At 42.0% G+C, this 12,089-nt stretch overlaps 2 protein-coding genes across 6 annotated transcripts in view; both read left to right on the top strand.

Annotated features, from left to right (window-relative positions):
• The first annotated feature begins 1,107 nt into the window (after window positions 1-1,107).
• On the top strand, window positions 1,108-4,468 carry XCR1 (X-C motif chemokine receptor 1). Its single transcript, XM_064667024.1, has one exon. The coding sequence runs from the start codon at window positions 1,269-1,271 to the stop codon at window positions 2,280-2,282; it is 1,014 nt and encodes a 337-aa protein (XP_064523094.1). The 5' UTR covers window positions 1,108-1,268; the 3' UTR covers window positions 2,283-4,468.
• A 5,397-nt stretch (window positions 4,469-9,865) lies between these two features.
• The window catches only part of FYCO1 (FYVE and coiled-coil domain autophagy adaptor 1), a 45,994-nt gene continuing 43,770 nt past the window's right edge, over window positions 9,866-12,089 (top strand). For 2 of the 5 annotated variants that reach the window (XM_064671270.1, XM_064671248.1), the window contains exon 1: window positions 9,866-9,972. The gene's annotated coding sequence lies outside the window, so the exon portion shown is untranslated. Of the gene's footprint in view, window positions 9,973-10,525; window positions 10,929-12,089 lie in introns of those variants that run through there. The other 3 variants (XM_064671264.1, XM_064671256.1, XM_064671279.1) reach the window with 3 other exon arrangements.

Genomic DNA, 12,089 nt, shown 5'->3' with positions numbered 1-12,089 from the left:
CCCCCCCAACCTGAGCTGAAACAGGACACGATGACAGTCAGGACCTCAATCTAACCTATTTATTACTTAAGTGTCATCAGTACTACCAAGTAAAAACAGAGGGGATGACTGCCTTGACAAGGACTTATCCTGCATGCCTGAAGATTGCAGCATGGGGCCAGAAGCGTCTTTCCAGTTAGGACTGTGAATCTGGTGGCAAATGTTCCAGGGTCATTTGCTGTCACAGTACTGAGTCCCACACATCCCTTGCCTCCAAAAGTGTGTGACCACATCCCAACGGATAGATGGCCCCTGGACCTGTGCTGCCTGTGCTATGTTCTTGCTGAACTGAACCACCTACCCCCATGTATGGCATTAAATTAAATCAGGACTCAAACATGGTGCTGCAGGTAAGCCTTCATCTGGGATAAAGTGAATTTAGACTTTGAACCATTGGTTGGAGCCATTATTGATTTTTCTGGACGTATTTTTTAGCTTAATTTCATAAAGAAATGAGGCTACTGTGCCTGTGTATATTCACCTGATTGTATGCCACCTTCTAACAGGAAGGCAGCACCCCCAGAAAAGGAGTTTGATGTGATCTTTGCTCCTGTTGCATCCTGGAGAGTCAGTAGGCCACAGAGATGCACAGAGAGCTCAGTATGATGATGCTTCTGCCAAAGCTTGGAGATGTTTAGATATCAACAAACCTCAGGACAAAAAACTGTAAGAAACATGGCTTTTCCCATTCTTAGTGCTTACACTTGTTGATACTGGTACTGCTCAGCTTTTTAGGTTTATGCAGTGCTGAACCTCGATGACAAAGAATCACATATACTGTGAAGTGCTTAGGAGTTTGATACCCTTCCAGAAAACTGAAAAAACAGTAGCACATTTGAAAGTCTTGGCACCTCAGATATTTACATCAAAAAACCATGCATCCTCATCCTTCACATGGTAGAAACTTAATAAATGACAGTTGTCACCAACCATATTGGTTCAGAAACATCTTAGTTTCTGACTTCTTAAGCAATTAAGATCTTGATGTTGCTTTGAAGGTAAATTTTTTGTATCTATCTGGTCATGCTCTAGTCATAAGAAGAAATGAGTCCTTCTTCTCCCAAAAACAGGACAAACAAGGTAGTTTCACTGCTTCTTTTTCTGTCTTAAAACAGAAGCCTCCACAATGGGAGTTTAGTCATTGGATTCATTTTCACGAAAGGTTTTGTTTGATTGTTGCGGTCCTGTGAAGTAGCTGCTGGAGAACAGCGCAAGATTTCCACAGACAAATGGATGAAGAATATTATTCAGGCAATTTAGATGATAATTACTCATATGAATACACTAATGAAAGCAACGTCTGTGAAATGGGTGACTATTTCATATTTAACACCCATCTCACCACCGTCCTCTACACTCTGGTATTTTTGCTCAGCCTGCTAGGAAACACTTTAGTGTTATGGATCCTACTCAAATATGAAAACCTTACATCTTTAACAAACACCTTCATCATGAATCTTTGTGTCTCTGATTTAGTCTTCTCCTGCATGCTGCCTTTTTGGATAGTGGACCAGTCTTTCGGATGGATTTTTGGTGAGTTCCTTTGCAAAGCGGTGAATGCCGTTTTCTCCATTGGCTACTACAGCGGTGTTTTCTTTTTGACTCTCATGACTATCCTGCGGTACGTATGTGTAGTGAACCCCCTTTCAACTTTGAGATCCCAGACACGGTGCTACAGTTTTCTGGTGTGCTTGGCTGTTTGGACTGTTAGCGTATTAATTGTGGTTCCCGAGGTGATTTACACCACAGTGCAAGAAAACTTTGAAGGGAACAGGACCTGTGATTATGCTGACTGGAAATGGAAAAAGGTGGACATTTATCTGAGAAACGTACTCTTCCTGTTTTCCTTTGGAGTTATCGTATTCTGTTACTTCAAGATACTCATAATCCTGCTCAGAGCAAGATCTCGCAGAAAGCACAGAACTGTGAAACTCATTCTCATTATTGTGGTGGCTTTTTTCCTGTGCTGGGCGCCCTACAACGTCCTCAGCTTTCTGATTAGCTTTCCACCATCTACGTGTCAGTATGCAAGGGATTCCATTCTTGCCTTTCACATCAGCCGTAACATTGCTTTCTCCCACTGCTGCCTCAACCCTGTGCTCTATGTATTTATTGGAGTCAAGTTCAAGAAGCATTTGGCACAGTTATGCAGTCACTGCTCACACTGTGGCAATGCTCAAGTCTCCAGCTCCAGGATCTGCTCTCAAGGTAAATTCCAGCACGAAGGTGCATCCATCTACTGAAGCAAGACCTAACTATTAGGACTAGTCCTGGAGGAACCTTCAAATTTTGCATGCCATATGGGTAACCTCTAATTCTTAGAGGCACTTGCCTGAGAAAGACGCACAAATTTACTCTTTGTAAACATTCTGTGTATGGAAAATAACAAAATGTATTTGCAGTGGGATGGAGAGCTGAGAATGCTGAGAAATTACTTCATTGGCCTGTAAATCTTAACTTTAAATTTTTTGCACAGTGAGATGGATTTTCTCTCACTTATACTGTGTTTTTAAAAGAAAAAAGAATTGCCTATTCTTTTGGGCTCTAAAACATCAAGTTTTAACATAAATATTGTTGCATATCTCTTTCTTGCCAGACTTAAAATACTTGGATTGTATATAGCAATGGACATATAAGTATTTTAATAGCTTTTAGTCTTTTTCAGTGCTTATCAGTGCTAAACTCATTGGACTTTCTGGAGGGGGCTTTGAGGATTAACTGTCCTGACAATGGCTACAAGACCTCTGAATTTCTGAAGTTCTCAGTGCAAATGTTCTTTTATCTTTTGGTAGACAAATATATATATAAAACTAGATCAGTATAAAGGCAGTATTTTGGGTCTGAAATGGAAAGTTTGGGAGAGTCCTAGAAGGAACACAAGCTGTTAAGAAGACACTTCAGTAAGGTACTAGTTTTCCTCCTGTTACTGCTCCTTGTTGCAGGATTCTTCCAGTCTTTGAACACCCCCTTCAGGTGGCTGCAGCAGATTGACAGCCCATCTCCTGAGCAGTGCAGGAGCATATTTGCCTCTAAATGCTCTTTCCCTCCTTTTCTCCCTTTGCAATGGTACTGAAAAAGAATTAAACTTCTATAGTGCAAGAACAAATGGCTTCATAAATAGCAGGATAGAAATAGCTTGCTTTATTTGTAAAATTAATGTTTGGCTATTTTTTTTAATGGAAACTAATATTCTTCTTCCTGCTAGCTCAGTAGGTCTTTTTTCCCCGGGGAGGGTAACATATAGTGTGTACTCCGGCGTAGCTGAATGACAAAGCCTCTGGAAACGAGAATATTTCATTTCCTAGCATTTGTATAGAAAGCCAAGGTAGTTTTGCTGTGGTATCAAGCAATGATTTGGCAGTGGTTCTAAGCAACAATTTGGCTTTTTGGGCATCCATCTTAAAATGTCTATGCTTTTTCTGCACTATTTCATTTGATCTCTGAAGATCATCTGGAGCAGACTGCAGATTCTTCACAGCTGTTCTATAGTTTACAAAAAGCAGAAACTCAAGTATGCCCATAGTACAATATCCTATTTATGAGTAAATCCAGAAGCAACCTAAGGAAAAGCCTAAGAATGGGGCAAACATATATGGCATAGTCCCAAATAATCTTCCTAGGGCTTGCCCATGGTTTCTAGTTTGTGCTTCAGTTTACTTGCCAGAACAAAGTGATCATATTATGTCCCTTATCATCAGATGAGCCTTTGTGAACAGATCAGTCCTGGTATTCCACTACTACAGTTACAGACCAAAACTTAAAAAATTAGAGAGGTTACTAATTAACACCACAGGGGAACTCACTCATGTTCAAACAAATCACAGAAAATTAGAAGTTGTCATTTTTGCTGGCTATGGTAGAGACTTGCCTTTGGATCTTGTCTCCTGATAAGAAACATTTGAAATTAATGTGGTTGCCTCCATGCACTTCAAGACACTTTGGACTGGGGACTCAATAGCAGAGATAACCTATTGAAGGACAAATGAGTCCAAATTCTTCTTCTGTTCTGGTAAGCCAGGACCACTTCACAGGCACCAGCAAAGCTCTACAAGATGAAAATACTGTGACCATGAGCATAAGAAGGCCTTGTGCACCTACATCATTTCAACAAGCTGTCATTCAACTCATAGACCTAGAGCCACACAACACTGAAATCTTTACTGTCAATACATTTTATATTTATCTTTAAAAAGTTGAGAAGTATAACAGAAGCATGGAAGACTGAAATGATCCTGCTCTGCCCAGTTTTTAACAAGTTATTTTAATCTATTTGTTGCTTGAGTATATTTTGTTACAGTGTATCTGAGCATGTTAAGGGGATGCTTAATATTACCTGACTGTATTGCTGCCATAACCAAAGTAAGTCAGAATGTGGATATTTTGCCTCCTGATATAATGAAGTGGTACTAATAAACATTCAGAAATTCAATGGAGTACTACGTTGTAAGTATTGTTCTCGGTCTTTGATAACTGTCTATTATAAAAAAGTTATTTTTAATTGAAGAAGTAATTATGAATTTTCATAGCTTAATTTGGCTTGGAAGAGACTTTTTGAGGTCATGCACTCCTCCATGCTGCTCACAGAAGTTTTGTCTTTCCTGTCAGCAAAGGTTGCTCAGGGCCTTGTCTGGTCAAATTCTCAAGATCCCTAAGAACAGGGACTCCATAATTCCTCTGGGTCCTTGTTCCAATGCTTAACAACTCTTAGGGTGGATTTCTTTCCTTCTACATGAATAAAATTTCTTTTCCTGCAACCTGGTGACATTGCATTTTCCCTTGCCTTCTCTCTGTCTTCGCATTATGTAATGGAAAAGAGCCAACAGATCTCCCCTAAGCCTTTTTTTTTCCTGGGACTAAACATATCCCAACCAATCTAGTCTCCTCATACGTCACGTATGCCAACTCCCTGTAAGGCACTTGGAGCTGTATCCACTGTCAAGTTGAAATCATGGCTAGGCTTCGTGAACGAAGATTTGGGAAATATGTTGTTGCTCATACACATATGCCATTAAAGATTTGTATTACTAAAGCCACTGGAAATGTCTGGGGATTGGTGGTTTGTGCATCTCTCTCCTTCTGGGAACTCCAGATGCTTGGAAAAAACAGACTGTTCTGGATACAACATCATGCTTGGGACCCTGAATGTTTAATTTCAATCAATCAACTATTATGTGGTCTGAGCAAATGCAGAGCAGAGAGAAAGAAGTTTGTGAAGTAAAAAAGGAGAAACTAATTGCTTTTGGAAGCCTATTTGGGGAGCAGTGTCACACTGAGCAGTGACAGTACTACAATTACTGTATAGTGTCAGGGGTGCCTTTATGCAGGATGGCACCACTAACCTTAATTTCTAGTTACAATTAAATAGATACGCTCTTGCTGCTCTGGTTAAGTACATATTAAGTTCCATCCAGCGGGAATGGCAGAGCAACAGCTTCTCTCACAAGCAGTTTAGCTGGATTAGGCCCTTCCCTACCTGTATTTTTGGCAGGTTAACACAAAACTGACCCTCATTGCTATAGCCTGTTGGAGCTCCCACCTTCTGTGCAGCCATGGGAGCTGCACATCATCAGTCAATGATCTGCCAGCAGGGAAGATCCTCACTGGTAAGGGTTAAGGCAGGTAACCAAATTAATCCTTTCCATCACTAATGCAAACTGTCTTAAACAAAACAAGCAAACTTAAAATCCACATGTTTAAGAAAGCATCCTACTCAAACCAATGATAATTTTGCTTTTGCAAGAATCAGACTCATAATTATGTGCAATGCATTGGCAAAGCACAGCATGCACTTCTTACTGCCAGAAATATTTTCACTGAGAGTCAGGATACGTTCATTTATATATCATTTCCAAACATTGAGTTTATAGAAATCATAAATAAAATTCTATTTTATCTTCTCCTTATGGTTACTCAGCAGTTCAAAATGCCCTTGCTCATCCAGTGAAGCAAGAAATCAAGAAGAACAAAGGAAAGTGTAGGGAGTGGAGTACTCTCTCCGTATTCAGGAACTGCTGAGGTGACAGAACTAAAATATTTTTGAGTTTGTTGAGTTTGTTTCATACCTCCAAACGATGCTGCTTTATAAGGTCAAGTTGTGTTTCTTGGTGGCGGTATCATTCCAGTCACCATAACTAGCTTTTAATCTCCTAAACCTTAGTGTGCTCTTTATCTGTGTGCCATCCATCTACATGCACGTAGGGGACTTGGGTTCATTTAAACTGCACAGTTCAGAGTCCACATCCTGGCTCTCCCATATCATTGCTGATTCAGCTGAATCAGCACCAACAGCTCAAAATCTTGGTACCTACTTTGTCCACACAGGAGTGAAATGCAGCCAGCCCTAAGCAGTGATAACTCCTAAGCCCAGTGTGCTCTGGTGGAAGCCAGTCTCAGAATCTGACCTGATATTAGCAGAATACTCCTCCAAGCTCCTCAGCCATCTTGTCTAAAATGCCATATTTGCTTCTAGAGGTTTTCCAGAGCTTTGCTGTTTCTTTTTATGTTGTCTGTTTCCAGTTTTATACCTACTGACAATTATTTGTCCACCTATTCAAAACAGAATGCAATCAAATGCAAAAAGTGCTTCCAAAGCTTTCTCCCTACAGTCAAAGAAGGTCTCTGATGATAAACAGCAGCCTGTTGTTCAGTCTAGCTACAATGGTATGTTAATCCACTGAGGGTGACCAGGGAAACTGGGAGTTTTCTACTCTCATAAAATACCTCAAGCCCCTAGAGGAAGCAAAACCCTCTCCAGTCATTATATAACACCAACTAACTCTTTAAAAACTCTAAAGAAAATATGTAGCACATGTAACAATAATGTGAGACAGATGGAAAGAATGTGTTCTATGGACATATACTCTGAGACCATGATGAAATATTTCCAGAGTCTACTATCCACAGGAGACCATATTTTTTTTCTGTTATTCCTTGTTTGGTTGGTTTTTTGTTTTGACTTTTTTTTTTTTTTTAATAGATCCCAGTTATTTAGAAGGTTTGGTAAAGACCTGCTCTAGTCAATGAGGTACCAAAGTGTTGCCAGCATTAAATGGTTGATGACAGTGTATGATTTTTTCATCACAATTAAAACTAAAGGATTCTATATTTATTTGCAAACTTTGTATAGAAATGGTGACATCTAGTGAAATGGGAAAAAAACCCCCCACCCAAACCCAAACCCAAACCAGCCAACATTCAAATTGTATTTTCAGAATCACTCTCAAAGAACTGCATCTAATGTTAGATTTAACTTCTGATGTCAGAAGTCAGTTTCAGCCCTGAAATATTTATCTTGGCCTACATTTCAGCAATATGGAACAGAACGTAAACACGATCTTTAAGAATCCTTAATATATGTTAAGCAGCAATTTAGTTATTTGAGTTGATTGAAGTGGCTACCTCTGTTACATTCCACCGAGTAGTGAAAAGACTTTTCCCAACAAAGGCTTTACTTTTGCTGGAATGACTGACATTGCCTTTCCCAAGCAAGTAAAATTGATAATAATCTCCATCCAGCTTACCACAGTTTATGAAGAAGTTATTAAATTAATTTTATCAGAATAAAAATAAAGGAAAGCATCACACATGGAGCAGATAACACATTTTTTTCTAGTGCAGTTTCCAAAAAGGAAAAATCTTGAACTTCTTTTATTGCTGAGAAATGAGAAAATATAGAAAATTATAAGGAAGTGTTGGTCAGCTATGTACCTAGTTGGAAACGGCATATTTTCCACTGAAGAAATTGATGTGTATGTAAACAGGCAATGATTCAATAATTAATGTCAATAATTAAATATTTCAGAAAGCAGTTTGTCACTACATAATTAAAAGGAGGAATAATTAATTCTAGTTGATTATTTTTAAATGAAAAGTAGAATTGCACACTGACTTTTTGAAAATACGTTAAAAAAAATCCATTGCAGTGAAATTATATGGGATTTGATTTACCATTATTTGCATCTGATGACTCTGAGATTACTTTTGGAAGACAGCCAGTTGTCTACAGATCAATGGAAAATAAACATTTGTTTTCAGTAGGTGCTCCTGGCACTGTGCTGCATGATTCAGCAAAGCATGCCAAGAAAATTCAGCTTGAAGGTTCCTTCCAAACTATGTAAGGCATTCCATTGCATTTCACAAGTCATGTGCCCACAACATGTGAAGCCCTATAACCTGTATTTCTGAGGACATTAAAATGCTTTTGAGCTGTTCAAAAACTATACATTAGATTAATCACCAAAACTTAAGGTCACTTAGTCATTCTTCTGCATGGAGGATGAAAAAGTGAGGATGATGGAAACCATGTACAGTGACTATGTACAAAATGTATTTCCTCAAGAGTCTTGAAAATGGGATGCTTTGATCTTATGGCTGCCTAAGCTGAAGTTCATGAAACTAATAAAGTCACAAGCATTGTGGCAAGAATTGATGACAAACTGCTTGCTCACAAGTTTTATTTAAAATCATTCATTTACCAAAGTCATGCAGAAAAAAACAAACAAACAAACAAAGGAACTTAGTATTCCAGTACACTTCAAGCATAAAACCAGCATAGACTATTTCAGATGCTGTGAAAGAAATGTCCTTTCAGAGAATTATATGCCTTATGGGAGGGTTAAAATCTGAAGAGGGGAAACAGTCTGCTTGTAGAAGGAGCTCGGTGCTGGGAGATAGTGTGCTGTGAGTGTTAGGAACCCCATGCCCCCCATGCCCCACATACTCCCCACACCCTGGCTCAGAAAGCACCCTCTTGTTCCAGTTTCAAACTCGCTTTCTCTCGGTCTTTTACTTTCCATGGCCTTTATTAATCCCTACCTATATCTTTCACAGAATCACAGATGCATTCACATTGGAAAAGACCTCTGAGATCATCGAGTCCAGTCTTTGACCAAACACCACCATGTCAACTAGACCATGGCAATAAGTGTCACATTCAGTCTTTTCTTAAACATTTCTGGGGGTGCTGACTCCACCACCCCTCTGGACAGCCCATTCCAGTGTCTAATTACCCTTTCTGTGAAGAAATTCTTCCAGATGTACAATCTGAACCTCTCCTGGCGCAGCTTGAGAGTATGTCGTCTTGTCCCTTGATCTTAGGGATGAGGATTTTCCTTCTGCCAGCAAACAAGGGAAGAAGGGGGAAATCTGCTGCTAGATTTATTGAACCTGACTTTCACATTTGCTTCAGTTGTCCATGCAAAGAGCTTGATGAACTCATCTAGCAAACCAGGAAAGAAAAAAAAAAAAAGAAAAAAAACCCCATCCATATTGAATAGTCCTAAAAGCAAGCAAAAGCTGGCATTATATTAAAAAGTTATTGTATTAAAACAAACAACCAAAAGTTATCATATGAAAAAAATCTTTTCGGTGGTGCCTAGCAATAGGATGAGGTGAAATGGCCATAAACTAAAACACAGGAAATCCATCTCAACACGAGGAAGAAATTCTTTCCACTGAGGGTGGCAGAGCACTGAGACAGGCTGCCCAGGGAGGTCGTGGAGTCTCCCTCTCCGGAGACATTCCAAACCATCTGGATGCGTTCCTGTGTCACCTGCCCGAGGTGACCCTGCCTTGGCAGGGGGGTTGGATTGGGTGATCTCCAGAAGTCCCTTTCATCGCTAACAATCCTGTAATTCTGTAAAAAGCGACCTTGTCTGAGGGTACCAGCAACACACCTCCTGAGAGGAAACCACCCCAACCCTGCAGCTGTAGCCGAAAGCAGCGATTTTTCCCCCCACAGCCACTTAAACCCCTTCTGTTTTCACCACAGACCTCTGCCCCCCCGGCCTCCGGGAGTCCCGGGCGGGGCTCCAGCCACCGCCCCGGGGGTGGGGAGGCCCGTCCAGCGGCCTCACGGGAGTTGTAGTCGGGCGGGGAGCGGCGGAGCCTCACCCCGGGCCGCCTCTCCGCGACATGGCGGCGGCGGCCGCGCAGGTACCGAGCGACACCTCCCGCACAGCCGCCGGGGGAGCGCGGCGGGGCCGGGGGGGAAGAGGCAGCGGCTGCCAGAGGGAGCGGGGGCGGGGGGGAAGTAACTTCAGCGGCTTCCACTTGTTGCTGCTCGGAGCTGGGTTTCGAGGGGTGGAGCCCCGGAGGGGAGAGAGATGCCGGCGGCCTTGGGGGTGCCGGGGTCGGCCTTGTGGCGGGGTGAGCGCGGGCAGGGCAGGGGCACGGGCACGGGCACGGGCACGGGCACGGGCACGGGCACATCAGCCCAGGGTGGGCTCTGGTTGCTGGCCTGGGATACCCCTCGAACGGAGATTCCCCGGCCCTCAGGGGCACCGCCGAGGCGGACATCGGCCACCAGCCAGAGCCAGTGCCCCTGTCATCGTGTCCACCTGGTGAGGGATGACTTTAAAACGACATGAACACCGTCCTCTGTTTTCTCCCCTCCTGCGGCTGTAGGAGGAGCGGAGTCACCCTGCTGGAAACCAAACACCCTCCCGTGTCCGTGCCCTCACCCCGCTATAAAGTGCTGACAGGCAAATATTTGCCGCTTGCCCCTAATCCCGCTTTGCCCTTGTGTCGGCAAATCTCCGGCGGGTGGAAAGGGAGAGAGTTTTGCTGGCACACGGTGCAGCTGGGTCTGTCTACAGAGCAGATGCCGGGGTTGCAGCCTCCTCCTCCGGCTTATGTTGATCCTGGTAATCCAGAGTGAGCAAGGAAAAGGGAAAAAAGAAAGGTTTTAGCGAACTGGTTGTCCGCCGCCTTTGTGCTCTGGATTCTCCTCGGTGGTGAGTCCTGCGGTGGTGAGTTGGACTGTGGAGGGGCTGTGCCGTGTTTTGGAAGCTGGTGAATTCCTTGCTGCTGCAGCTGCCTGTTCAGGAGCTCAGGACCCGGCTGTTTTCTGCCTGGGTCATCGCACCCACCCTCCTGCTGATGTTTGCAAGGTTTGTTTCACATACAGAGTTGGTCGGCTGCAGGTGTCACAATCCTGGTTCTGCTTCTCACTTGAAACCAAGTTTAAAGTTTCAAGTTTAAACAGAGGGAGCAGTACCAGGCCTTTGCCTCTTTAAGGCTGAAGATCGAAAGTGGGTGTTTGATTTTATCCAGCTCAGACTTCATGCACACACGAGGCAAGCTAGGATGAAACTTTGAGGGTAAAACATGTTCTCTGTCTTGTCAGGAACAAGGCAACATGTTCTTTCTTGATGTTTTTCTTATTTTCAATTCTGACACGGTGTTTCAGAACATGCGGCAGAGGAGATAGACTGCCTTGCAGTAGTGTGTTTTATGTTTTCCAGATTTTATTGTGTACAAGGCAGTTTCCTGTAGTCTTTAAATGATCCTCGTGGGAGTGCTTGAATTTAAAAAATGTTCTAGATAATCCAAATAGTGTCTCCAAACATTCACATTCAGAAGACTGCACTGCAGTTAAAAAGTTGTATTTAAGATGCTTTGGTGCAAAACAAGTGATAGCCTATTTTGCTCTGCTTGTTGTAGTAAAGACAACGCAAAAAGAATCGTGTCCTGCAGAATATACCACCTAAGGAGTCTTTCTGCTGTGCCTTTTGCAATCAGATATGTCTATCTCATATTGGCCTCATTAGCCACCAGCGTGCTTGTAACAAATGTGGGTAGAGCCTTCCTAAATCTTCGTTTACGTAGCCTAGCCATGGTATTTGACAGCATTTGTTGTAAACATGGTTTCACTACTTCTTCTGAAGAGCCTGTTAGTTTGTTATGGAGTCTAATTTTCACGTATAAAAGAGTCTCTTATGTACACCATCTGATAACAGTGAGTGTATTGTATTTGCAGTCCCTCTCTCCACTGCTAGAGGGTTACATAAAAGGAATAGGAATTTGTCCTAATGTCCTGGAGGCCAGGATCCTCTAAGACTTGTTCTGTGAGTGATCCAAATCTAAACAAACAACTAGGGAGAGAAAACTCTTAAAGATGTAAAGAAAACTATGTAAAATTGTGGAAATTATGCGATGCACTCAAGGAAAAGTAGTGCTGATTTTTTTTTATCTCAAATTGTTATTTGTTTTTCTTAGTTGATTACATTTAAAAATTAACTATTGCCTATTTGTCACATAAACCCTGAACT

The sequence above is a fragment of the Pseudopipra pipra genome, chromosome 1 (genome assembly GCF_036250125.1).
Source record: "Pseudopipra pipra isolate bDixPip1 chromosome 1, bDixPip1.hap1, whole genome shotgun sequence".
NCBI classification, from domain to species: domain Eukaryota; kingdom Metazoa; phylum Chordata; class Aves; order Passeriformes; family Pipridae; genus Pseudopipra; species Pseudopipra pipra.
Note: the sequence above shows the minus strand (reverse complement) of the source record. Positions and strands in the feature narration are given on the sequence as shown.

Excerpts from the sequence above, each read along its gene's own strand:
- XCR1 (XM_064667024.1), top strand. The coding sequence starts at position 1,269 with ATGGATGAAGAATATTATTCAGGCAATTTAGATGATAATTACTCATAT.